This window comes from Choristoneura fumiferana, chromosome 6 (assembly GCF_025370935.1).
Source record: "Choristoneura fumiferana chromosome 6, NRCan_CFum_1, whole genome shotgun sequence".
Lineage (NCBI taxonomy): Eukaryota > Metazoa > Arthropoda > Insecta > Lepidoptera > Tortricidae > Choristoneura > Choristoneura fumiferana.
Genome location: NC_133477.1, coordinates 4,320,330 through 4,347,697, shown reverse-complemented (window position 1 = coordinate 4,347,697; position 27,368 = coordinate 4,320,330). Strand labels below are relative to the sequence as shown.

At 36.2% G+C, this 27,368-nt stretch overlaps 1 protein-coding gene across 1 annotated transcript; it reads left to right on the top strand.

Annotated features, from left to right (window-relative positions):
• Positions 1 to 401: 401 nt before the first annotated feature.
• Positions 402 to 26,020, top strand: LOC141428861 (uncharacterized). The gene is given in 3 exon segments (XM_074088901.1): positions 402 to 580; positions 19,091 to 20,855; positions 24,063 to 26,020. Coding segments are annotated over 2 exon segments (3,492 nt in total). The 5' UTR covers positions 402 to 580; the 3' UTR covers positions 25,790 to 26,020.
• Positions 26,021 to 27,368: the final 1,348 nt, after the last annotated feature.

The window sequence follows — 27,368 nt, the reverse complement described above, 5'->3', positions numbered from 1 at the left end:
GATTACGCTACAAGCCAATTTCACTATTTTTCGTATCATTTTTCCTGCACGCCTGTGTTGAAGGCGCATCTCCAAAGTTGCCGATTTTTCATCGGGTAAGTTTTTATTTCGTTGTTGCCTAGGGTTGAATAATTTTGGCTCTATAATTTGTTGTGGGCTTATTGAAAGTTTATTTTCAGTCCGAGTTTTACCCCGACCTAGATAAGACCATAGGAAGTGAATCTTTTAATTGAAAGATTTAATAAAAAATAGCTACTATTGCAAGTAAAATTAAATCTTGTAAAAATGGATAAAAACATTGCTACTCCCCTCAATTTCGTGTGTAGAGCCACATTTCAGCCTGAAAACGAGCTTACTCGCGTCAACTTTTCTTATCGTAGCATATATAAGGATGCGCGAGCGCAGCGTCCGTTCGCAGAGGCAGTTGCGGTGGAGCGCTCAAGGCACGCGGTTGCGCGGTGTCGGTCGAACGAAAACAAAAACAAAAACAATTGAACGCGACCGACGCGGACGAGGCAAAGTGGTGACAGTGACACTATACGGATACTGTTGAAACTGTTGAAAAAGAAAGATCTTTGAGGTAGGTTAAAACATTTTAAAAGTTCCTATTTTAAAAAGTTTTTTTTGCTTGCAAACTTGCAGTTTCAGAAAATTTAAAAGTTCAATCCTATATATTTGTTATAGCTTTGGATATTTGTTAAAGCTTTCGTAGTATGAGCTATTTCACATTAAAGAGTATTGGAGTTTATTTTATTCTGTGATGAATCCGCAAACAAGCATTGTTAATAATTTATCGCGTTTATCTTGCAATAAGTGCGATATCGATATTGTTATTGTATTATCTAAAACGTTCTTATGACAAATTTAGCAAAAAAAGGGAAGCAGTGGCTCATATCTTCTTAATTCTCTTATACATCTCGAATCTCGAAAACCAAGTTTTTGTTTTAGTTAGTTAGTTTAGTTTATTTATAAATTAATAAAAATAAAATTTATTTGTATCCCACAACATTATAAATGCGCAAGTGTTTATGTATGTTTGTTTGTTACTTCATCACGATTTAGACGACCAGATGGCCTAGTGGTTACAGAACCTGACTACGAAGCTTGAGGTCCCGGGTTCGAGTCCCGTGTCGGGGCAGATATTTGTATGAAAAATACGAGTGTTTGTTCTCGGGTCTTGGGTGTTTAATATGTATTTAAATATGTATCTATCTATATAATTATATTTATCCGTTGCTTAGTACCCATAACACAAGCTTTGCTAAGCTTACTTTGGGACTAGGTCAATTGGTGTGAATTGTCCCGTGATATTTGATATTTATTATCACCTTTAAATCACTGAACCGATTTAAATGAAATTCGGTATACAGATAGTTTGAGTCCCGGAGAAGGACATAGGATTGTTTATATCCCGGAAAATTGCATAGTATGATAGCGATAAACGAATTTTGCGCGGACGGAGTCGCAGCTAACGGCTAGGCAAAGAATAATTTGAAAGGTAGATTACAACAAATAGTGTCGCTGCTAGTCACTAAATAAGAAACAAACAAGCTAAGATATGTGGTGCATAGGCGAAATTTGTGTCTGTAGGTACTCCTGTCCAGTGGTGGTGTAGCGGTATAGCACGCAGCACGGAATGCTGAGGACCTAGGTTCGATTCCCAGCGCTGGTCTCTTTTTCTGGTTTTTCTATGCATCTATGTTTCAGTTTGTATGTTCGATGTGGATTTTACGGGATGACCGTTAAAGTAACAAAATTTGGAGTTGTAATAAAAAAATCAAAAAGACTCCAAAAAACAATCTTACAACAAATAAGAAAACTAAAACTAGATTAAAATTCAATAAACTATTCTAAAAATGGCCCCTGGCGCATGGTACCAAAGACGTTCTGTTAGCATTTCCTCGCTGGATTGCAAGACTGATACGTTGAGCGAGGAAGCTGCTTAATGGATCTGGAATAAAAAACGGGAGATACATTATACGACTAAAGAATAAAGTGACCGTGACCTCTGCCCTCCCGACATCTAACAATTTAATCTTCTTGCGGTTTAGTCAAGCCGGATTCACCTCTTAACTACTTGGCTAGACTTACGATTTTACTGCCTTTTAAAATAACTTGTGGTCGCAATTAGTAACATTACGCACGCTTAAGTCTAAATACTTAAGAGTTTTTGCCGAAGCGCATAAGGTGAGGTATATCTTATTAGGAAATTAAATCCCGGTTCAATACGATCGAGTCATGCTGATACTATTTCTAGATCGGAGTTAAATTTAGACGGTCGTGTGGTTTCTAGATTTATGTCTAAGTAAATAGGTACATAAATACATATGTATGATGGTAACTTGTTCGATTAAGCAAATGCGAAAGGGATCATTTAATTTAATATACAGAATTAATGGACAAAATAATACAGGCATTGATTTTGACACTATCTAAAAAGTAAGTTGGAAGGCATTAGGTTTATATAAAAAAAAAACGAAAATGCAAAATCAAAACCCCAGAATTTCATTTACAAATCGTAAAACCAATCCGACTAATGAGTTTGTTTTTATTGATTTATGTATTTATCATATATCACGACAGCTTTTTTTATCAGACTACAGCGCGAATCTTAATTTAGGTACGTGCAAGGTACAGTGCTCCAATGACACCACAATAATCGGGTTCGGGTTCGGGTTCGAGTTGAAGACTGTTGTGATTTTTTTATGCTGAAAATGAAATATGTTACTGTATAGTTTTGAAAATAATGACAACCAACACTTCAATGGATTTTGCTCGCATTTTACAAACACTGGTACTAACTCTATATGGTAGAGTCATTTTACGATGAAAAATATTGAAAATATTAAATACTGACACGTGTTGCAAGGGTCATAAAATGAGTATATTCCGTTACTGTGACTTGTTTGTTGAAAGTCGGTGTAGCATCAGTGTTTGTTTTTTACTTAGCATTTTTCATATTTCCATTATAATCGGCCGTATATTTGAACTGTAACAATTGGATAAACAGACGCGTTCAGTAAAGCCTTTACGCTACGTAAACGTGAGTCAAGCTAAATCAGAAGTAAATTACAAGTTAATTAGTTTTTGTACAATCAAAAGGAATACTGTAAAGTCGGGATATACTTTTAACCAATGGAGGGTTACTTTGGCCCACCTTTGGCCCAAATTCTTCTTCTAAATCGCTACACTTTTGACAGAGAAGTAATGAGGGCTAATTGGGTACCTAATGTGTGTGACACTCGCGATCAAATGTCAATTTTTGCATGCGAAAACTGTCATTTGATTGTGATCGCGAGTGTCAGAAACGTTACGCAATAGACCCTCTAAGGCCGTAATTGTCTATTCATGGCACTCACGGGAAGCGATGGGCGATGGGGGTTTTAGAAACCGAGCACGAAAAAAAACTGAAAATCATTAAGTAAATCTCAAAAAATAGCTTTGTTTCTTATATGACGATGGTCTAGAAGACAATTGTACTAAGTTCATTTTTTTTTGACAAGAGTAAATTTAAATTTGGCATTCAAATGTTAAAAAATTCTTATTTTGCTCTTAGCACATTTGTCTTCTAGACCATCGATGTAGAAACACTGTGAAATGCAAACTTCTTTTGACTGGCTTTTAAAATTCTAAAATCTACTCGCACTACGCACTTGGGTTAGTTTTTTTTTTAAAATTATGATAAATATAAGCCACACGGCCATGCTTCCGCTGGTTTAAAAACCAACGGAAACTGCTAAGTCATAACGTTTTAAACTTTCGTGATTCTCACTCATAGTCAAAATACCACAAACGGGACTTATCACCATAAACGGGACTTATCACGCTATTATTACACAAGTAATATTTACCTCGACGTTTCGGCAACGTTACAGTTGCCGTGGTCGCGAGTAGACCACGGCAACTGTAACGTTGCCAAAACGTCGAGGTAAATATTACTTGTGTAATAATAGCGTGATAAGTCCCGTTTGTGGTATTTTAACTGCTATGTCGATAATTTAACGTAGTAAAAAAATATTAACTGTTAGTAAGTAGATACTTAGTTATACTTATTGAATGAGAAGAAGCAAATCGAACCGTGCAAGTCTTAATTATTTTTATTAATGAGTAGATACCAATGGTAATTAATGTCTATAGATTGTAATGGGTAAGTGAAGTTCGTGATAGGTGATGTGACCCTTAGATAACAGTCTGGTGTAATACATCTGAGTCTCTCTTGTAATGTCATTTATAAGTTTGTGATAGATCATTTTACCCATTAATTGAAAATATCTCGTGATACGTCTGTCATCATCATTATCATCAGCCGGAAGAGCATCCACTGTTGAACAAGCGTCTACCCTTTAGAACCACTCGTCACTTGTGTTCATCGGTTGCCCGCAACACGACACGAACTTCGAGTTACTTAGTAGCCCTGCTGATCCGAAACAAATTGCTTCGAGTCTTCGTTATTATTTAATTTGACTTTGCTCTCGATGATCAATCATCGTATAATATAATACCTGTATTAAGGTGAATGACATACGGTATAATGTATGTGAATCTACCGTATATATATATTTTAATACGTAGTCAGAAGGTTTCAATTGAAAAAACTTATGTGTATTCTATTGGTCGACTGTATTTGAATTACTCAAATATTATTGAACTTTTTCGCTTTTGTTATTATTATAACGTGATAAGAATGGTATTGAAAGTTCCATAAGTACATGGACTCTGGGGGGGGGGGGCTTGTGTCCAATAGTGGACGTCCTATGGTTGATATGATGATGATCACATGGACTAGCTGTTACCACAATCTCCATAGGTGTAACCGCCAAGGATATGCGTGACTAACTCTTTAGTAAAACATAATTTTGCCTCAAAATTAGTTAGTACGTTTTAACGTCTGATAACATCGACTTTTAAATAAATCCGTGTGTTGATATTAAATGTCAAAGTAAATAAAAATAATACAAATAAATTATAATCCTTCCTGATACCACAGGCCAGAGCAAACCTCTTATAAAAAGCTGTTTGACCATTCATTAAGTTTTTTTTGTCTGAATTTGAGTCTGACTAAAATATTTTCTGGTTTCGTCGAATTAGCATTTTAAATCCAAGGTTGAGAGTTAAAAAATTCAAACACTAATTTAGTGCGCAAAGATCTTGAATTCTCAAAGACAATTTTAAATTAAATAAACATGTGACCTACGTTGAGAAACTGGGTCGTAACAATAAAGAAATAGTACATTGTTGTAGAGGCATGAAAGTAAGCAATAGATGAACGAGTTAGTTTGATAATACGAGTTCATCTATTGCACTTTTGGCCGAGACTAAACATTGTGCTTTTCACGATCACTGCGAGGAAATAAGAGATAAATATCACAAAAACCGGCCAAGAGCGTGTCGAACACGCCCGAAATAGGGTTCCGTAGCCATTACGAAAAAATTAAGTAATATTTTTCCAAGGATTACGTATTTTATGCGGAATCTTCCAAGTTTAGATATATTTTATACCTTAGGCTGCTATTTACTCTTAAACTACTAATTAGCCGTTATAGTTTTCCTTTAAGTTTGATATACTTTCTACCATCCTGATTTTTTTCAAATTTTTCCACCCACCTGTTTAGATTTTAGAGGGGGGGACGCTCGATTTTAATGAAAATTTGCACTTTAAAGTTGAATATTTCGCAAACAAATCACTGAATCGAAAAATCGTCTGAGCAAACCCCAAATGGTTTTAAAAACGATTCTTCACATTAAAGGGTTGGATAGAAAAAAAAATCACCCCCACTTTACGTCTATAAATTTTTTTTATTGTACCATTTTGTCGGCATAGTTTACATATATATCCGTGCAAAATTACAGCTTTCTAGCATTGATAGTCCCTGAGCAACAGACAGACAGACAGACAGACAGACATGGTGATAAGGGTTCCGTTTTTGCCATTTTGGCTCCGGATCCCTAAAAAAACAATAAGAATCAAGCGTTGCTCCCGCCGTGTGACACTCTTTACCGGCCCGGATAACACCGACTGGACATACCGACCCGATTTTTTAACCGACTTCAAAAAAGGAGGAGGTTCTATGTTCCAATGTTTGTATTTTTTTTTTATGTATGTTCGCCGATTACTCAGTCAATTGTGGACCGATTTTCAAAATTCTTTTTTTATTCGAAAGGGTACTCTTCTGAGGTGGTCCCATTGTCATCAAATCAAGATCTGAAATCGAGGAAAAACCTCAAATTTTATAGGCACATCTATGGCGATTTTGGCATTTTTAGCATTAAGATGAGCATTTACATTCAGAAAGTATCATTTTGTAACCTGGACCTGATGAAGAAGATCGTAGATGACCAATGGAACTCATCAAAGCTAAGTAATGCTCGCTCGTCTATAAACGATCATGATTAATATACCTATATAAGCGACTAAGAAGTAGCTTTAAGTTAATGTTTTTTTGGAACTGATCTGATGCTGAAGCCGGAAGGTAGGCAACGGAACTCTGTTATAAAACAACGTAACTAAGCCGTGTTTGGGCTTCAAGGAATCGTTGTGAGATGTACTTTGGCTACGAATCACTAAAAAGTGAGAAATAAGAAAAATTTTAAACAAAAAAGTAAAACCGACTCCAAAACACTTGAAATATTTTTCTAGGTAGGTACCTACTAGCTCGAAGTCGGTGTCTCAGCAGGACCAGCAGGAATCGATTGAAACCTAGTACCTATGTTGGTGAGGTAGACGACTATTGTTCCATTGCTGCTGGCTCGTGCTGAGGTACCGACTTTCGAGCTAGTAGGTACCAACCTAGAAAAATATTTCAAGTGTTTTGTAGTCGGTTCCATTTTTTGTTATTTTTGTATTTTTTTGAGTCGGTTTTACTTTTTTTTTGTACACGCCCACAGAAACTCATGTTAGTTTGACACGAGTTTGTATGCGCGTGTTTGGCGCGTGTACACGAATAATCGGGTTGGTATTTCCATGTCGGTATTATCCGGGCGGTATTTACCGGGAAATTTAGTTTCACCCCTCCCCGATTTTAGTTTTTTCTTCGAGTCCTTTCTTAGTGGTCAGTTTGTAACCACATATTTAAAAAATTAAACGTCATCCTCGATGAGTTTTTACATTTCACGAGTTCATATTATGTAATCGTAAATGAATAATGCAAGAAAAGAAAATAAAGTAAACAATAAACGAACTGAACATCATAAAAAGGTGGTATTAAAAAATATGAAATAATTTCGAACATAATGAACTTAAAATAGCTATTTTTAAGCGTTTTAATAAGGTGGTTCAGTAAGTCACGAAAGGAAAATAAGTCAACAATGAGAGGAAAAACTGGTGATGGTTTCGCTAAAAAAACTAAGGCCGATGCTTCATTGTTGCTTTGCAATAAAAAAACAAAACCAATTGCTCTTAATTGAGCTTATAAATTAGTGTAATAATAACATTACTGGAGCTCTCCTGAGACATTATTTAAAGCTAAATAATTCAACTCATAATTAGAATTAGGTACTGTACTTTTAGTTTATTCAATTTTAATCTAGTTTTAGTTTAGTGAAGTGAAGTTTCTAGTACAGTATGTGACGAATCACCACTAGTACCTACACTTTACTATTAAGTGGCTAATAACGCAATGGTTGAAAAGAAAAGTAGCTACGTTATTTTTATACTTTAGTATTCTTACAAACGCTGTCTTTGAGGAAAAACTCATTATCCTTATGCTCTACGGAAACCATGTACTTTGCATGAAAACTCGAAATTGTATTAACAAAGTGTATACTTAGTCATTTTTATTGCCTTTGAGACAAACTGTTCATGTAAGCCCCATTATCTTGCGCGTAGTTAAGTATTTTTATTATTATTTGAAACGTCTTTTTTTACATACAACTAACCCGTGATTTCTCTTAGTGCAGATGAGGCCAAAGATGTATCTCACTGATTCAGTAACAGCCTAATCACTTTAGCTTTGAACAGCCTCAAATTGTATCTATCTAGAAACATAGACGATGGGAGCGAATCCCATTCTGTAGCAGTTCCGCATTATGAAAGATACGCACTCATAAAAATACTATAAATCTTTGCTATTGTGCAAGGTCCGCCCGGATTGCTACCACCATCTTGCTCGCTAATCCTGCCGTAAAATAGTAGTGCTTGCACTGTTGTGTTTCGGCGTGGAGAGTAAGTCAGCCGGTGAAATTACTGGCACTTGAGGTATCCCATCTTAGGCCTCTAGGTTGGCAACGCATCTGCAATCCCCCTGGTGTTGCAGGTGTCTGTACCACTGTCTGCAGTGTCTGTACCATCAGGAGACCCACTTGCTCGTTTGCCATCCAGTCGAATGAAAAAAATTATGTACCTTCTTCTAATATCTGTAGTTACCTGTCGATATATGCATAAATTCAATTTAATATTTTGTGGGACATACATATGTAGAGCTAAGGTAGAGCCACATACCTATCAATAGCGAAGCGTCCATAGAGTCCTATTCCCACCGGCTTGCCCAATATTTACAAAATAGAAATAAAAAATGTAAAGTAAAAAGTATTTATTCAGAACAACAAGACATACAGAATTTATGACAGATGTATGCGATCTTTGCTTCGGCTTTACCACGGAAATATCTGACGCCACGCCACTGATACCTATAGATGGTTATGATAAAAGTTTGGCCGAATTAACCTTTTGTAAATTTAAGTTATACTATCCTAAATACAATTTAAAAGTAATACTAAAAGCCACCGACTATCTGGCATAGATATTGACAAAGATGCAGCGAGCATTATCATGAATCTATAAGTAAGAAGAATTCTATCATTTTAGGTAGATACTCTTTTGAAAAACATCAGGCCTTCAAATGAAGTGTTTATGTCGCCTTATCTAAAATAGGTATTATCTCTCTTATCAATGGAAAAGACTTCGTGATACTTATCAGTAAAACTTAAACATTATATGTTGGATAAATACTCGCACACACTTATGTACAAGTATGACCTAGCTGACTAGATTTCGTGACAGAAGGTTGATGATGACTGAATGAACCCAGAGGCGTATTTAAAGATTTGGCGCCCAGTGTCCTTTAGCTTTGCTGCCCCATTAAGTGACGATACAGCATTTATTTAAGAAAAAAAAACTGTCATAGGTGACTTCGCCGACCCTCGCAGCCTGCTGTGGGCCATAGCACTTTTGCCCCAGGATAAATACGCCCCCGATTGAGCCCACCCCAAAGTTAGGTACTTAAAAAATATAATCTCCTTGAGTTCCATTGCCTGGGTTTCATTTCATAGCCATGCGGGATATTTTTGGGCAACATCAATTATGGAACCCGTACGACCTTACCTGTACCTACCTTTATCAACTCTGAAGACCATCAATTATACATAAATAGGTATGGACAGAATCATCTTATAACAATTTATTTTTAAACTGTGTTTGAGTGTTATTTGTATACAAATTAGCAAGTTACAGAGATAATAACTTATGCAATTTTGTTTTACCGCAGATGTGTATTTAACTATTTCGTATCTAATTTATATTTACTGAAGTATTTCCTCGGTACACCCCGTTATAGGAAAGCAATATAATAAAAATACAATAGGTGCTTACGGAATCATTGTTGTACTTATAAGACTAGTGAAGTGATGGAGCGATGGTCGTCATCAACCGTCATCAATCAACAAACTACGTGCGAAGAGATTTCAGTTCAGCATAGCTACATTTTCTGTAAAAATCTGCCGATTAAAGACCCTAAAGAGGTACCATTTGTTGTGTTCAATAGTAAATAAAATTTGACTTCAACATTTTCTTTAAGCTCATAGTTTTTATTTTTATTTTATCGAATTAGTTTTTACTTTTGTTCGTGTTAGTTTTAATTCAAGTAAGAAGAAAAGTCTGAAAATCTGTTTATTTTGTCTGTCTGTCTATGTCACTCTAATAAAATTAACACTTCATAACATAATAATTTGCAAATGGATCCTTAAATCGAAAAAAAAATTAACAAGACCTAAAACGTTTTTGGGTAATTCCAAAAAAAGTGGCACCGGCAGGTTAAAGTTTTTTGTAAAAAAAATGGGCCAGTTTTACCAACTGAGTATGAAAAATATTTTTTAAATATTACAATTGGGGCATATTTGTAAAGGGTACCGCAAAATTCATATTAATATAGAAATTGTGGCGTGTTGAAGTTTTGGAGAGACAGGTTAAAGTTGCATTGCACAGGTTAGTAGAGAAAACATTACAAGTTAAAGTTAAATTTTACAGATTATGTACAGAAGAGCTCGTTTCGGAGGCCAAGACCCTCTTTGGGTCCCTGAGCCAAATTAGTTAGTTTTTTTAGTTATGTACAGAAGAGTAGATATCAAGAGGCGAAGGGGTTGAATTATGCTTTGACACTGAAACGAATTCCTTATAGAACCGTAATCAGTAGCGTGAAAGAAGCGATACACACATACATACATACATAAAATCACGCCTCTTTCCCAACGGGGTAGCCAGAGACTACGAAGAAGCCAAGAAGCGATAATGCGCAATAAAGTGACTTTGAGTGACGCCGATGTCCTAAGGCAAGATGTTGCGGTTATTTTAAGAACGGCCAGTTTACCGAAAAACAATGTCACTGCGGAAGAGCGTTTGGCTTTAAGGAATATTAGGAAGGACCAGGAGGTTTTTGTAATTTAAGCGGGCAAGGGTAATACCACTGTGGTGATGGACTCTTTAAAAGACGTATCCAACGACACTCCACACTGTCTACACTGATTTTAAATGAAAAAAAAAAAACATCCCTACTAAGCATGTTTAAGGACGTACCACAAAATATATTTTCTAAATTTATTTTACTTCTTTACCCACGGTATATACTATTTATTTATTAAGAAAATATTAAGAAAATACAAAATATCCATAGGACTAAAACTACTATTAAATTAGTAGTTATTATATAAATATACTCATACAAAATTACAGTTTTCTATTAGCAGTCGTATAAGCTAAGCCGCGGACGGTAAGTAAAAGGGTTCCGTTGCTCGCTCTACATTTGGCATTTATTTTGTGACTTTTGTTCTAGACACACACACACTTTCTTTCGGGTATTTTTGAGCACGTTGTAAGAATACGCATTGATTTTTCAATACCCGGTTAATAAGTAAAACCTTCAATGCACATTTGAGCTAGGCTCGGTCCAACGAATCGAAAGCATTTTGGTATCGGTCAATGACATCGTAATAAAAACTGTTATCCCACAACTTTTCAATATCTTTTTCTATTTATTACATTACCATCAAACTGCTTTCTAGACTTCTAAAAATGACAATTTTACCTCTGAAAAACACGGCATCATTCATGCATGACTGAATCAAAGAAAAAAAAGTTCAGTAAAAAATCTCTTGATAGTAATCTCCTTTATAACATTTCTGTCTTACCTACTGTAGAGCGATTGCAGATTGTGAGGGCATTTTTATTGCATGTAATTGGTGTCCAGGAGTCACATTTTCTTATTTTGCAACCAGCTGCCATTACAGTTTGATTTGATGTAGGATGTAGTACATAAAACAACTAAATGTTTTATCGTTTTTAGGGTTCCGTAGCCAAAATGGCAAAAACGGAACCCTTATAGTTTCGCCATGTCTGTCTGTCTGTCTGTCCGTCCGTCCGCGGCTTTGCTCAGGGACTATCTATGCTAGAAAGCTGTAATTTTGCACGAATATATGTAAACTGAACCGACAAAATGGTACAATAAAAAAATAAAAAATAATAATTAAATTTTTCGATTCAGGGATTTGTTTGCAAAATATTCAACGTCTAAAATCGAAACCGGTGGGTGGAAAAATTTGAAAAAATTTAGGATGGTAGTAAGTATATCAAACTTACAAGGAAAACTATAACGGTTAAGTTTTCTTGAGAATTATTAGTAGTTTAAGAGTAAATAGCAGCCTAAAAATATTACTTAATTTTTTCGTAATGGCTACGGAACCCTATTTGGGGCGTGTCCGACACGCTCTTGGCCGGTTTTAACTTAAAATTTAACTCTTAATGGCATTTTGACCACCGTACGCTTGATTACCTAATCTAAGATGTTAGTTGAGTAACAGGAGTTCCTTAAAAACAAATTTTATATTATAAATAAACCTAGACAAACTCCTTATAATTTTTTACCGTTATTTTGACCATTATACTTAAGATTAAGTATAAGACAACTTGTCAAATGGATTCAATGAAATGCATGGTAACCATGCGGAATGTTAATACTCGTAGGTAGGAATGTTTTCGTCATTGATTCTGAATTAGGTACTTAATTAAGTTATTACTTTATATCTAGTCTATGCATTATTAAGTTCCCGTATAAATAACATTTAGCTTATTTTAACGTTTCGTCCCTTTAAATTGCAGATATTTCACGGATACCCTTCAATATTGTAATCTTTGTATTTTTAAATTAAGTTTTGAGATACTGTGCAGTAATCAAATGTGAATTTTCTACAGGTTATAGGTATTAGAAATTGCACACGACAATCTTTCAGTTTATATTTTATAGTTCTCTGTAAATTTTCATTATTGGGTTCCTTAGTTTTGATTTTTCTTGTCTCTTATTAATTATAAATAATTAAAGGTTATTTAGTGTTATTATATTTTTAAATAAAATACCCCATAAGATGATTGATTAATTCCCTATAAATCCCCAAAGGCCAAGAGGGTCATGCCCTTGTCTTTTATCAATGAGCACATCAATGTCAGGCCGACGTGTGTCTGGGTACGTCATTAGCTATTAGCTAGCCCATACTTATGGTACATTTTACGGCAGTCCGAATCGTTACTAGTTGCGGCTTGCAATATTCTGCGTACTATGACAACTTTGTAATTTCCCGGGGTGGAAGAAAAACCTGTTGATCAGTGACGTGCAGTGATAAGAATGAACAATATTTTAATTTTGACCCTAAAGGACCAGTAATATATATAATTAAAACCTAAAATTGCGAAAAGTGGCTCCGAAGCGGTTTCGTGTGCTCTGCCTACCCACTTGGAAATACAGGTGATGTTTGTGTGGGTGCGTGCGTGCGCGCGCGCGCGTGTGTGTGTGTGTGTGTGTGTGTGTGTGTGTGTGTGTGTAAAAATGATTTTCAATCACTCAGTATGTGTTTTTATACAGTGGGTGCACTAACAATGGTTTTCTGTGGAGCTCAGGCTAGGTAGTTATTTTTTTTAGAATCGATTAATTTAAAATTAAACATACCTAACCTCCCTGTAAAAAAAAAACTTATGTCGATGTCTTAATGTCTTTAGAACTCTTTGGTAGCCCTGATACAAGAATGTAAATAGCTTCATACAACGAAATGAAAGTTAAAATAAAAAATGATTTCTGTCTCCAGAACAGCATCTCACCTTCGATCCGGGTTGGTACAGTCGAGATCATAAACTTGTGAGCTAAAATTCAATCAAAAATATCTGAACACGCTTCTATGCCGTCGTTCTTCTATGCTATTCTATGCCTTCTATGCCGTCGTGTTCAAATATTTTTGATGAAATGTTTGCTCACAACTTTATGAACTCGATTATATGAGTAGGTATATGAAGGACGATATATTTGTATTGCATTTTAGCCTTCCGAATTCAATTCTTTTCTGTTCTATAATATACGTTTGAAATTTTCGTGATTTTTACTCATAGCTAAATACCTACTAAACATGGGACTCACCACGTTAGTAATATTTACCTCGACGTTGAATTTGGTTACCTAGCGTGATGAGTCCCCGTGTTTTGTATTTAGCTTTTCTGTTCTATTTTAAGTAGAAAATTATGAATTATGAAAAGAACAGAATCGGATTGTGGTTAAATGCGAGCCTAATTTGCATAAAAGATCATATATCGCAACCTTCAGAACATCTGAAACAAATGATTTATGTATGTGGATTGCATATGTGGGCATGGGCTGCTAGTCAATTGGTCTCGCTGATAAGTTCTTTCTTGTTTATTAAGCCTGATTTACATTACTTTGTTACAAATTTACAATATCAGAACCAAATTATTTCTAATCCCTAGTTTAATCAAAATATCTCTTATCTGTGAGTTGAGTAGGTAATGATGACCAAAAAGTAACTTTTTACATTCCCTGTTGTTGTTTAAAAACTGAAACTAATGCAAAAAACGGCCTCACTTGCTCAAGCACAACCTAATCGATTATGGATTCAATGAGGGCTATCGTTTTTTGTCTCACTAGATGGCGCACTGTTGCGTGAGGTTTTTAAGTATGGCTTTTAAAGTCTGTTATTACGGGCGTGAAATCAAAGTTTAGATTAAAATCATATTTAGTACACCTTAAAACCGTACCATAAAAATATCGAGCATGCCACAGTGTTGCATAGTCCCCGTTTTGTTCGGAAAAAAGGTTCAGATACTTATTGCAGGTGGTAGGACCTTGTGCAAGGTCCGCCCGGATTGCTACCACCATCTTGCTCGCTAATCCTGCCGTGAAGCAGCAGTGCTTGCATTGTTGTGTTTCGGCGTGGAGAGTAAGACAGCCGGTGAAATTACTGGCACGTGAGGTATCCCATCTTAGGCCTCTAGGTTGGCAGCGCGTCTGCAATACCCCTGGTGTTGCAGATGTTTATGGGCGGTGGTGATCTCTTAACATCAGGAGACCCACTTGCTCGTTTGCCTTCCAGTCGTATAAAAAAAAAATTGCAAAATATTCACAAAATTATTCTAATTATAAATAAATGAGATTTGACATTTCGGAGACCTCACGCTACACTAGCGCCTCTAGCGGCGAATTCATACGCGATAGCCCTCATTGCTCCGTTTTTGCGATTAACCTGTGACATTGTCACATAACGGTTCTTCGTGAAACCACGTCTTTAGTAAAGCACAAATAATAAACGAATTAACCAGCGTATGGGCAGCGTTAAAGTTTCTTTTATTTACGGAACTAAAAAGTACTGCCGTGCAATCGTTTAAGAGGTGGTTAAATCTGTTTTAATGCTCAAGTTGCGACCCCGTCGAGACTGGCGCCATGCATTGCAACACTTCCTATAAAGATCTGGTGTTTTAAAATGATCAGAAACGAGCGTTATATAAAATGCATTGGTTTCGTTTATTTTGCGTAACCGCAATAGTGTCTGTGACCTCAATGTGTTATCACGTCTAGAGGTTAAGTAATAGTTTGTTCCAGTAAATCTTTCTTCAAATATCTTTAATCTTTAGAGACACGTGACACACAGTTCACAATAGGATGTAGTTTAGCAAAAAGGATCCAAAGCACTGTCATGTTATTCTGTAAATTAGCTTTTATTCCTACTGAAAGTAGATCCAACATTAAAATAGTTATTTGTATCACAAGGGAGCAAAATGGTGTATTTACGGCGAGGGCGTACATTGAATCCAGAATGTAGCGAAGGATTCTACAATAGAATCCTGAGCGTAGCGAGGGATTCTAAAGTAGAATCCTGAGCGTAATGAGGGATTCAAGTGTTAACGCCCAAGATGAAAATAATTTTGCTCCCGAGTCGCTCATACAACTTTTCACACCGATCATGAAGAAACTAGAAAAAAATAAATTCTAAGTAAATATTATTAAAGAACAACGAGCATAGAAAACGGCGTGGCTTTACAATTATCAACTTCAAAAAATGGCATTTGCAATAAAACACTTAGAAAAGCCTTATACAGAAAAGTTGCACTTTGCTCTCTCTCGTCAGGGAGGAAAAGTTACTTTTCTGAAGGAGAGGTGTAGATAATTGTTGAGGGTTGGATTCTTCTTGTTATACGACGTCTATTATAGAAAAGTGACAAGGAAGGATCAATTGTTTAAATCCAATTTGGCGTTTTCCTGTAAAACTTCAACTGAGCCGTGTTAAAGCTTACTTTTTAAGTAGATGGTTGTACAGATTTAGATATAGATTAGTTGTATTATATATAGTAGTATTCCGATAGCATTGTATATAGTAGTATTTTAAGATAGTTTCATAAAATAATAGGTGATTGTTTAAAATATTTCAGTTTTAAGAAAAAAATATTGTCACCCTATGACCTATTAATTTAGCTAAGAATTAAGTTTAGCAATCGGACCTCTTTATAAAACGAATAAATGAAAAAAGATAAACTACTTACATTTTTTTTAATTAATAGAAATACTATTAATTGTTTAAAAGGAAGCAATGAAATTTAGGTTAACCATGCCATTATGTAGACGACATTATTTTTAAACTGGCTTTTGTCTATGTAGTACCTAAGAGATTATTCTGTTCCTATCCCATTCTAGAATTGTCAGTTTCCCTTTTTTACCCGACTGCCCGAAGGAGGGTTATGGTTTTCGAGCGTATGTATGTATGTATGTATGTATGTGTATGTATGTATGTATGTATGTATGTGGGTATGTATGTCCATTTCTTTGGTCCTCGCTGCAGCCTAAACGGTTGGACGGATTGTAACATCATTGGATTCGTCATAACGTCGGAGTGACATAGGGTATATAATATTTCAATATGGCGGCTGCGAAAAAAAATATGGCGAAGGAATAAAAAAATGTATTGTAACAATATGGGTATCAAATGAAAGCTAATTATTAGTCCAGTCTAAATATATACGGGTTATAATACTTTTAATCTACTATTTTCACAGAAATATCAAAAAAGTATAAAATAAAAAACATTAAATTTAAAAAATCAAAAAACCCGACTGCCTTAAAAACTAAAAGGAAGAAAATTACCAAGATTTTTTGAGCTGGTTACGATTTGAATGGGTCCCGACTGTTGAACCTTAAGTGAGCGTCGTGACAGAGTTCTAGACCACTAGACTTATTTTCATCCTTTTAGTTTTTAAGGCAGTCGGATTTTTGATTTTTTAAATTTATTCCGGTTTTTTCTCTGTCTTGCCTAATATTTACGTTCCACATTACATTTTCGAGTACACTGATATCTGTATTTTTGTTTCCAATAGATGTCGTTATTTGTGTTGCTTTAGTTGCAACTTTTTTTAATACAAGCTTTTTATGTTAACTGTACAGTAGGTACAATCAGAATGTTAATGTCGCTTGGGACTCGTCGGTTTTCTTGTTTTCCTGAAGATTTAAATGAGAAAGAAAAAGAAAACCGTTCTTTTGTTTCAAGTTCCAGACGGCATCAGAAGGGCTACTACGCAATTCGAAAATCGAAGTACGTATCGTATCATCCCTCTCACTCTCGTATTAAATACTTACTTAATACAAAGCGTCAGCGGAACGGCAAGATACGAAGTTCAAATTTTGCATTTCGTAGTATAGGGCCAGTTAACTAGTTTAAATGTGCCTTATTGTCATCCAAACTTCATAACATTATGCAAAATTTCAAGTCAATACGATCAATGGAAGTGGTTCAAAATTAATTTGCAAGATTTTACCTAAACAAAAAGCAACAGCAAACAGGGCAAGCTAAATAAAAGCTTGTTCTACCTGGCTTCAATCATTTTTAAGGTTAAACAAAAAACAAAAACAAAATTGAAATGGCAAATTCGAACTGGCCACTTAATATTTTGGCAAAACAAGTCAAGGTTTTGCGTGTGCTAACAATAGCCAGAAACAGGCTTATCTGACATAGCTAAGAGGTCGATCGTTCATTAGATGTTGCTTATATTATAAGAAGTTTGGTATGTAGATAGCTGCAATGGACGTCTAGAATAACACATAGGCTAACAATTATCCCGATTTTCCGCAGGATCCATGAAAACATCAAAATCCTCACTGCTAAGTCTGTTGACATGAAATTTACGGTCATCACCTAACTTTGTGGGTCTGTCTTTATCGCAACAACCCCTTTTATTAGCAACACGCGAAAGTGTCAAAAGGAAATTAAATCTTAAATACCTACTTTGTTTTGAAATCCCTTGCTAAGTTCACAAAATCAAGGAAGACCTTATTACATAGAAATATTTTTAATGGGCGTTTTGTATTTATCTTTCCACTTACTGTACGGTCAAGGAGTTTAATTCATTGACCACCATGGAACCATTTCACAGTAAACGTCATAGTGAAGGAAAGTCGTAGAGACTTTTCTTTGAAAAGGTTCCATGGTGGACCATGAATTAAATTCCTTGACTGTACCTAATCTTGAATAGTGCTTTTCAATCTTCTATAATTTATTAGGGATGGCCCAGTTACCCTGGGCCCTGTTACCCTGGGCCATATTATCCCTAATAAATTATGGCATACCAATTCAGATCTTTTTTTATTTAAATAGCCCCCCTTTCCTAGTCACTATACTATGAAAATCGCAATTATTTTGCTGTTGTGTAATCGCTAGACCATCCGCCATAAATTCATAACATCCATCATTCATAATTGTAAATTTCGAGTAGCCACAAATGCGACTGATTATATTTATTTGACATGGCTTGTGATTATATTTTTTTGGGTTCCATACTTCAGAAGGAAATCACTTGTCTTTGTTTATGTTTCACAACATTTGTGTGGCCATCTGGGAGTGTAAAACATAAATTGATTTCGATTAAGACGGTCAGATTAGAAAATCAAATTGGCAAACTGTACGGTTTGGGACATCCAATCTAATATTTAAATGCGAAAGTAACTGTGTCCGTCCGTCTGTCAATTACATTTTGACGTCTAAACAGATTTTTATATGAAGGTAGTTTGAGACCCTAAGAAGGCATGGCATGACGGGGTTTGTTGTACATTTTGAAATAAATATTTTGGAAGTTATACAAAGAAAACTTAAAATTTGAAAACGTCGCCATAAATTTATACTATTAACGATACAGACCCTATTTGAAGTATAAGTGATCTCAAAATACCCTAGTAATTCTCTAAATTGAGTGATCGTAAGGGATGATCCGTGCGTGAATCCGACCCGCACTTGACTGTTGGTAACACGCACGCTCATCCAACCCAATACCACATAACAATTTAATTCCGTAAAACATTTAAAGGCTGTTATTTTCCCACATTTGGTTTTATAATTGCTTTTGAACAAGCGTAAATCGCTAAAAAGATTACACACGGCGTTTTCATTGTCAAGCTGTAATGAGTTACACGACAGCAAATACGTGTCTCGATAATAACACTAACACTATTTTAAATTGCAGAGTAAACATTTGAACAACTTTTAAATGTATGTTTTTCTTGATTTTCAGATGTTGCGCGTGATTGTGTTAGCGGTTGCGGCCGCTAGTATCATCGCTGAAGAACTGCCGCCATCATGCGATAAAAAAGTATATTGCGATAGCCAGCTTCTTCATCTGGTCCAAATGAAACGTGTCTTTACTGACTCAAAGACGTTTGTCGATCTCCAGATGAAGCAAAATGAAACTACGACCTTAGCAGCTTTCGATAAACTAATTAATGAAACGAATGATCCCACGAAGGAACAGCTTCAAGCATTCGTAGACGAATATTTTGTGTCCGGCGCTGAACTCGAGGACTGGACCCCGACGGATTACTCCACCGACCCTGCTTTCTTAGCAGGGATTCGCGACGAGAAGTTAAGGAAATTCGGCAGAGATATCAATAATATCTGGCCAATTTTGGGTAGAAAAATCAAACCTTTTGTTTTTGATCAACCCAACCAGCACAGTCTTATTCCTGTGACGCATCCATTCATAGTACCCGGAGGACGATTTAAAGAGATTTACTACTGGGACACATACTGGATCATCGAAGGCCTACTAATCAGTGGTATGCGGGACACTGCTAAAGGCATGATCGAAAATCTAATTGAACTACTCAACAAACTGGGACATATTCCTAACGGGAGTCGATGGTATTATCAAGAACGTAGCCAACCGCCTCTGCTTGCGGCCATGGTGTCATTGTATTTTCGGGAGACAAAAGATATTAAATTCTTAAAGGACAACATTGGCTATCTAGAAAAGGAATTAGATTATTGGTTGCAGACACAAATCGTGACATTTGATAAAGACGACAAAACGTTTACGTTGCTCAGGTATGACTCGCCAAGTGAGGGCCCGCGGCCAGAATCGTATTTCGAAGACTATAGCGATGCTCAGAACTTTACTACTGCTGTAAGACGGACAGAGTTCTACGTTGACATAAAAAGCGGGGCCGAGAGCGGCTGGGACTTCTCTTCGCGCTGGTTCATCGATGAGAACGGAGACAACACTGGCCATCTGCTTCATATTCATACACGAGAAATCGTTCCCGTGGACTTAAATGCCATTTTCGCGAACGCACTTCAAAACGTGGCATTCTTCCAAGCACGACTCGGAAACCTTCGTCGATTTGTTCATTGGTCTTTCCTTGCGAAGCAATGGAGGAGCACGATTGAAGAGAGCCTGTGGGACGAGAAAGACGGCATTTGGTACGATTACGACATGTTGAACCATCAACCCAGGAGATACTTTTATCCTAGCAATGTCGCCCCTCTATGGATGGGGGCTGTTGACAAGAGAAAGGTAAAGAAGCATTCTGCCCGTGTTTTAGAGTATTTGAAGTTGTCCCATGGGTTAGACTTCCCTGGTGGTGTGCCATCTTCTTTGATCAATAGTGGGGAGCAATGGGATTTCCCTAACGCTTGGCCTCCACTAGTGAGCATAGTGGTAAACGCTTTGGAAGCTCTAGGGAACGTGGAAGCCAAAGACACTGCATTCAAAGTAGCACAAACGTGGGTACGAGCCTGTTTGAAGGGCTTTGATGATAACAAGCAAATGTTTGAGAAGTATGACGCAGAACAACCGGGTAAATTTGGAGGGGGCGGGGAATACAATGTCCAAGAAGGTTTTGGATGGTCCAATGGTGTCGTATTAGAATTTTTGGCTAAGTATGGAAGGACTTTAACAGCTGATGATTCTGTTAAATTGGCTCCCGAGAGCTCTTATGATGCAGCCTCCTATGAAAATGAGAGTGGAGAAAAATGAGAAAGATATAAATTTTGCGCAAAGCCAGACGTCGAGTGATAATATAATTAACTAAGTTTTTAAGTGAACATGGATATAAGTAGTTAAGTACGTCCTATTTTGAATTTTGAAGAATACAAACTAGATATCTATTGTTTACCTCTACAAATATAAAAGTACAATACAGAATATGTTTCTAAATAAAAGGAGACATTAACCAATTTTTTTAATGAATTTAATAGTAAATTTGCTGATTCATTTAAAATCGGGACAGTTTGCACATGGTTAATATCTCTTATTAGGTATAACCACAGGTATAACTATTAAGTTTACCTTGATGTATTATTGATTATTTATTAATTTTAAAATTATATGTTGCTCGTTGGAACCTGTATTTTAGTATTTTAGTGTCAGTGACTTAAAAGAACTGTACACGTCTCACCCATGTTTTTTTAAACAATTAGCTGTCGGCTAAGTACTTACCTAAACAATGTGATAATACCAATTACTAAGCATTTTTTTGTTGTTACAATTTGTTATCGAGTCATTAAAATAGTTAATATTATTATTATGAATATCATAAATAATTAAGTTAATATTTTATCGATAAAATATAATTGTGTTAAGTAATTTACAACATTATTAAATATTATTTAACTGTTAATTATTCACATAAAAAATATAATGTTTATTTATGATATTTAATATCAAACTTATACCTTATTGAGATCCCGGGTTTGGTCCCTGGTCGGGGCAGATATTTTCTTTATAATGTATACCTAACTATACCTACATAACAAAAAAAAAGAATACCTTGAGTCTTGGCTGTTTAACTATTTATGTACTTACGTTTATCCAATACCTAGTTAGTAGCTAAAGAGAAGTTTAGCTTAGTTTGAGACTAAGTAATTTAATAAAGATTTATTTTTATTTTATTAACCAATTTTACACATTGCTAAGCTAAAATTGTTTTTCAAATTCCGTCAAAGATATTTTTAAGTGACAATGTTACTGTACTTAAAATTAAATTATTATAAGAACTTACGACCACCAGTGATACGATAATTAGCTGAATGTATTAATGCATGCGTAAATAATTCTTAACTAGGTACTTAAATAACTTAATACCACGAAGTTGGGTAATTTAAGTAAATTAACTAACTTCGTGGTATTAAGTTATAAAATTCCGCAACTCGAGAAACAGAGGAGAGGTGCATTACCGGGTAGGAATAAAAACAAACAATTAGTTTAATTTACTTCTCCATAGTACAATAGTTTGCAGTTGTTCATTTTATACGGGAATTCGGTTCGAAAAAATCGAAAGTCAAGTTTACATGGTTTGTTTTTATACTATGTTTAGACTTTTTACTAAATACTAAGAGAAGCGTGTAGTATAGTTTCCAACCGAATGTTGAAATGTTGATTTAGGTACCTACGTTTAAAAACCTATTAGGTGTGTTAAAATTATTTAATTTAATATGTTTCAAATTAAAGGCTGTGTCTTTACATATGTGTTAATTAATGAATTTATTTCAATATCCTGCTACCTTAATTACCATCCACAGCGCAGTCCCCAAACTATTTTTTGTACGTTACCAACCTATATATTTTAATCAATTATAATTATTAAATCAATTCTATTCTATTCTATATATATTTTTTCTATTCTAAGTTCAGATATTTTGGTAAAAGTCATCATTCTGGTATCCATTCTTTAAGTCATTCTAAGTTAAAAAATAATATGTTTTTGAAGGTTGTCCGAATAAGTAAAAAAAATGTATTTAATTAAATGGACCAAATTAAAAATTATCATTTAAAAGAGACAGAGAAAATTCTTAAAAAAATCACGTAAGTAACTAAGTACCTACCTAGTACGAAAATGGCTGAATCTCGTTTGAAGCGCGTTATTTGCCGCCGTGTGCTTAGGCTACTTGTAAGTAGTTCTAAACCAGTGTCGTAGATGTCGCTATGAACCCGTATAAAACAACAATTCAATTTTTTTTGCCTGATCAAAATATTCGGCGACAACATTGCTATTTTTTTTTTAATGAGAATTGAATAGGTACTAAAATAATTAAGCTAGGTCTCGGTCGTGAAAAACGATTAGGAGACCGATTTCCGAAATTACATAACACGAACATCCTTTCCTTAAGAGCGTTTATACCTGCTGATGAGCTGGCAACGTTGCATTTTTGTTAGTTTATCTCTATTATTCCATAAAAAAATAATGAAAATTAAATATGTGGTCTGATAGAACTCTTCTTAATATTAGTATAAGTTTGTTTGTATAAAAATGAAAAACAAAAAGGTTACATAAAAAATAAGTTAATGTGTCTACTCCAATAATTTTTCGTGATTTACAGACTTTATATTCTTTAAAAACGAATTAATGTTTATGAATGGTTTTTAAGTTTTTTTTTAACAGTTATTATTCACAGTCAGACAAATAAAAACAGATAAAAGCTTAGTAAGTAATTGCTAGTAAAAACGCACTTTATATTGCTCATTGATGCTTCTAATTTAGATTATTGTTATCTAAACGTGGAATGTACGGTAATACGGATAATAACAGCTCAGTACACACGCAAACATCAGCTGATAACATCTGACATAAGCATCACAGCAACACGCAAACTTAACCGAACAGGCGGCCAAAATCGGAACTATTTAAAATATTTGCTTGCACCTCGCGCATAACTGCTCGCGCTGTAACACGCATCTTGTCTTCAGCCCAATATCGAATCTTATTGGTCGCGGCGCGCATAGACAAAATTCCTCTCGAATTAATGACATCTTATCTAATTTGGTATGGGCAACTTCATGGCAACTTCACTAATCACACACAAGTAATCAGTTTGACAGTCTCCGTCGTCGAGACGCCACGCGTTCCTCTAAAATGCTCCAGTTTCAGCCGAGGTAACGGCTCCGAGAGTGACCTAGTCCAACACAGTCGATCAGTCCGCAGATCGTTTAGGAAGCAAGAAGCAAGTGAAAGTGCGCGGTACATCCGCGACAGTAAATTGCGTCAGTTGGGATGGGTGGAATTCCAGACGGGATGGGACGCGAGAACTGAGTGGCACACATTGGGTATGGCTCTCGCTAGTTTAATAGCGGTCGCGGGCCGGACGCACGCCCAGTCGACCCGCGGTCGCTGCTCGACGCTCGCCGCGCAGAGGTTATGTTTATCACGCGCCGCGGACGCCGACACGGTCCGACGGAAAACTAAGTCATTATAATTATTAATTAAAAATGTTCGCAATACGCCAACTGCAAATATACCCCGTGCTGGGCCTCCTAAATGCCTACGCGCAGACACTGGTGGCTCCTGCGTGCAACTCTTCAGTATACTGCTCTGGCGAAATGTTACACCGAATACAGCTGGCAAGAATATTCCCGGACTCGAAACATTTTGTTGACATGAAACAAATGTTCTCCCCGAATCATACACTGGCCGACTTTGCCCAGTTGATGCATGATACAAAGCAAAACCCGTCTCGGGAACAGTTAGCGAGCTTCGTTGGAAAACACTTCGAGTCAGGAAATGAGCTGGAGAATTGGATGCCGCCGGATTTCAACCCGTCGCCTCCTGTCCTAGATACAATAATAGATCCTAAACTAAAAATGTTTGCTAAAAATGTGATCGGTATTTGGGCCAAATTGGGACGGCGAGTGAAGCCTGAAGTCACGCAACGGCCGGAACTTTATAGTTTTATCTCAGTGCCTAATGGGTTTATTGTGCCTGGTGGTCGTTTTAAGGAGCTGTACTACTGGGATTCATTCTGGATCATTCGTGGCCTACTATTAAGCGATATGACTGAAACTGCTAAAGGAATGATTGAAAATCTTCTGTATCTTGTTAACAAGCATGGCTATATTCCAAACGGCAGTCGACTGTATTACCTGGGCCGCAGCCAGCCACCTCTCCTGGCGGCGATGGTGGCTAGATACTTGTCTGCTACGAAGGACCTCGTTTGGCTGAAGCGTCATATTTTAACAGTTGAAAAAGAATTGCAGTATTGGCTAGATAAGAAGAAGGTGACTGTTGAGTTAGATGGAAACAAATATGTTCTACTTCGATATATTTCAGACACAAATTCTAAAGGTCCTCGTCCTGAATCTTACTACGAAGACTATACAAACTCCAGAGGATTGCCGTCCGAAGAAAGACGCGAGGAGTTTTATGAAGAAATGAAAAGTGCAGCTGAAAGTGGATGGGATTTTTCTTCTCGTTGGTTTGTTACACCAAATTCTGAACCTGTTGGGAATTTAACTGATGTCCACACTACTCGCATTCTGCCAGTCGATCTTAATTCCATATTTGCAGAGGCTCTGCAACTCGCGGGTGAATTCAGAAATTTACTGAATAACAGACGTGAGGCACAAAAGTGGTGGAGCCTCGCGAAGTATTGGAGAAATTCTATAGAAAATGTACTTTGGGACCCTGCAGATGGAACGTGGTACGACTATGATTCCCTCGCAAGAACTAGAAGGAGGCATTTCCATCTAAGCTGCGCGACACCACTCTGGGCGCGTGCTGTGGAGCCAGCAGATGCACCGAAATATGCTGCGAGATTAGTTAGATATCTGCATTCATCTGGAGCATTAGATTTCCCTGGTGGTATTCCAGCGTCAGTTTTACACTCAGGGGAACAGTGGGACTACCCAAACGCATGGCCTCCACTGCAAAGTATACTCATAGGAGGCTTGGAAATGAGCGGTTACGATGAAGCTGTGAAATTAGCAAAAGAACAAGCAAAAATATGGATCCGTTCAAACTATTTAGGATACAGCACCTATAACAAGATGTTTGAGAAATACAGTGCAGTGCAACCGGGGCATCAAGGGGGTGGGGGCGAGTATGGAGTGCAAGAAGGCTTTGGGTGGACAAATGGAGTTGTATTAGAATTGTTAGCTAAATATGGTGAGGAGTTATTTGACGAAAATGCAGGTGCTTCGCTGCCGTACGTTCGGCAAGTTTAGTCAAATCTCGAGGACTTCAGAATTAGTTAATTTTATGAACAAAAACAAACTATGCTCAGTATACGATATTAATAGATTAAATATATCTTAGAAAATTGTTGTTTATTAAATGCGGACGAGGAAGCGTCATATCTGTTTAAACTTATTTATTAAACATACTATTTATGGATGTAAATTGTTGTGATACGGGACGCTGCCGCTGCTGGCGTTGTGTGATTGCATGCGCAGTTTAATGACTATGACGATAATTAATTATACTGTGACTGTTGAACATTTTCGCCTTTTATTTCACATTACCTCTAAATTGTCGGCAATCAATTAATCAGCAGAATCCTACTAAAATCATACATAAGTGAGAAAGTTCAAGATTTTTGGATTTTGTTATTCAATCAAACACACAGTAACAGTTCGACAAATTCGGATGAAGTTTAGCCCATAAATACCTACCTACCTTACTTCGAGTAACACGTAGGCTATTTTAAGTCGTACAACTCAGAGATAAGATTTATTTACACACATTATATTATTATACTTAGGGGCTGTTTCACCATCCATTGATTAGCGTTAACCGACGGTTAAATGTGATGCCGTCTCCGTCTATTCGAACAAAACAAATAGAGACGGCATCACACCTAACCGCCAGTTAACACTAATCAATGGATGGTAAAACAGCCCCTTACACTAATATCAATATCAATCATAATCTAACCAACAAAAGATGGAGAACCCCCGACTTTGTCACTTCAAAGTTCAATATCTCAAAAACGGCTAAACCGATTTTGATGAAACATGTCTAAGAACCATCGCTAGTAAACCTGGTTTTAAATAAAAAAAACAGCATTCAAATCGGTCCACCCGTTTAAGAGCTACGGTACCACAGACAGACACACATGGCGGTCAAACTTATAACACCCCTCCTTTTGCGTTGGGGTTAAAAATGTAAAATACTAAAAGGAACTTACTCTAAACCTGAAAACCCTATATCTTTTTAATTTATAAAAATGAATCTCTATTTTCCTTGGTCTCGCACGGCATCACGCGTGAACGGCTGGGCCGATTTCGTTATTTTTTTTTTGTTGTGTTTGCTATTGTCAGAAGAAGGTTCTTATAAAAGAAATTTAGAAAAAAAAACTATACCAGGGGCGAAGCCGCGGGCACCAGCTAGTTTACAATAAATGTCGCTCAGATCGCTGTAAATAAGCAGTGCCGACTGTATTTACCGATTTTATTTACTGTATTTTGTACTGTATTTCGTCATTTATTTATTTAGTATATTCATTTAAAGTCATGTACAGTCGAGTTCATGAACTCGTAAGCATAATTTTGATCAAAAATATCTGAACACGACTCTATTGTTAACGGCGTAGAAGCGTGTTCAGATATTTATGATCAAATTTTTGCTCACAGGTTTATGAACTGGATTATACATAGTTATAAAGGTGGTAGGTATTATTTTATTGTCTTGTTCCTTGTTTATTTATATATTATCATTATTGATTGATTGTTACAGTATTATTTTATCGCATAGTTCTCGAAAGATGTTGATAGGTAATCGATTCTTCTTCTATCGAACTCATTA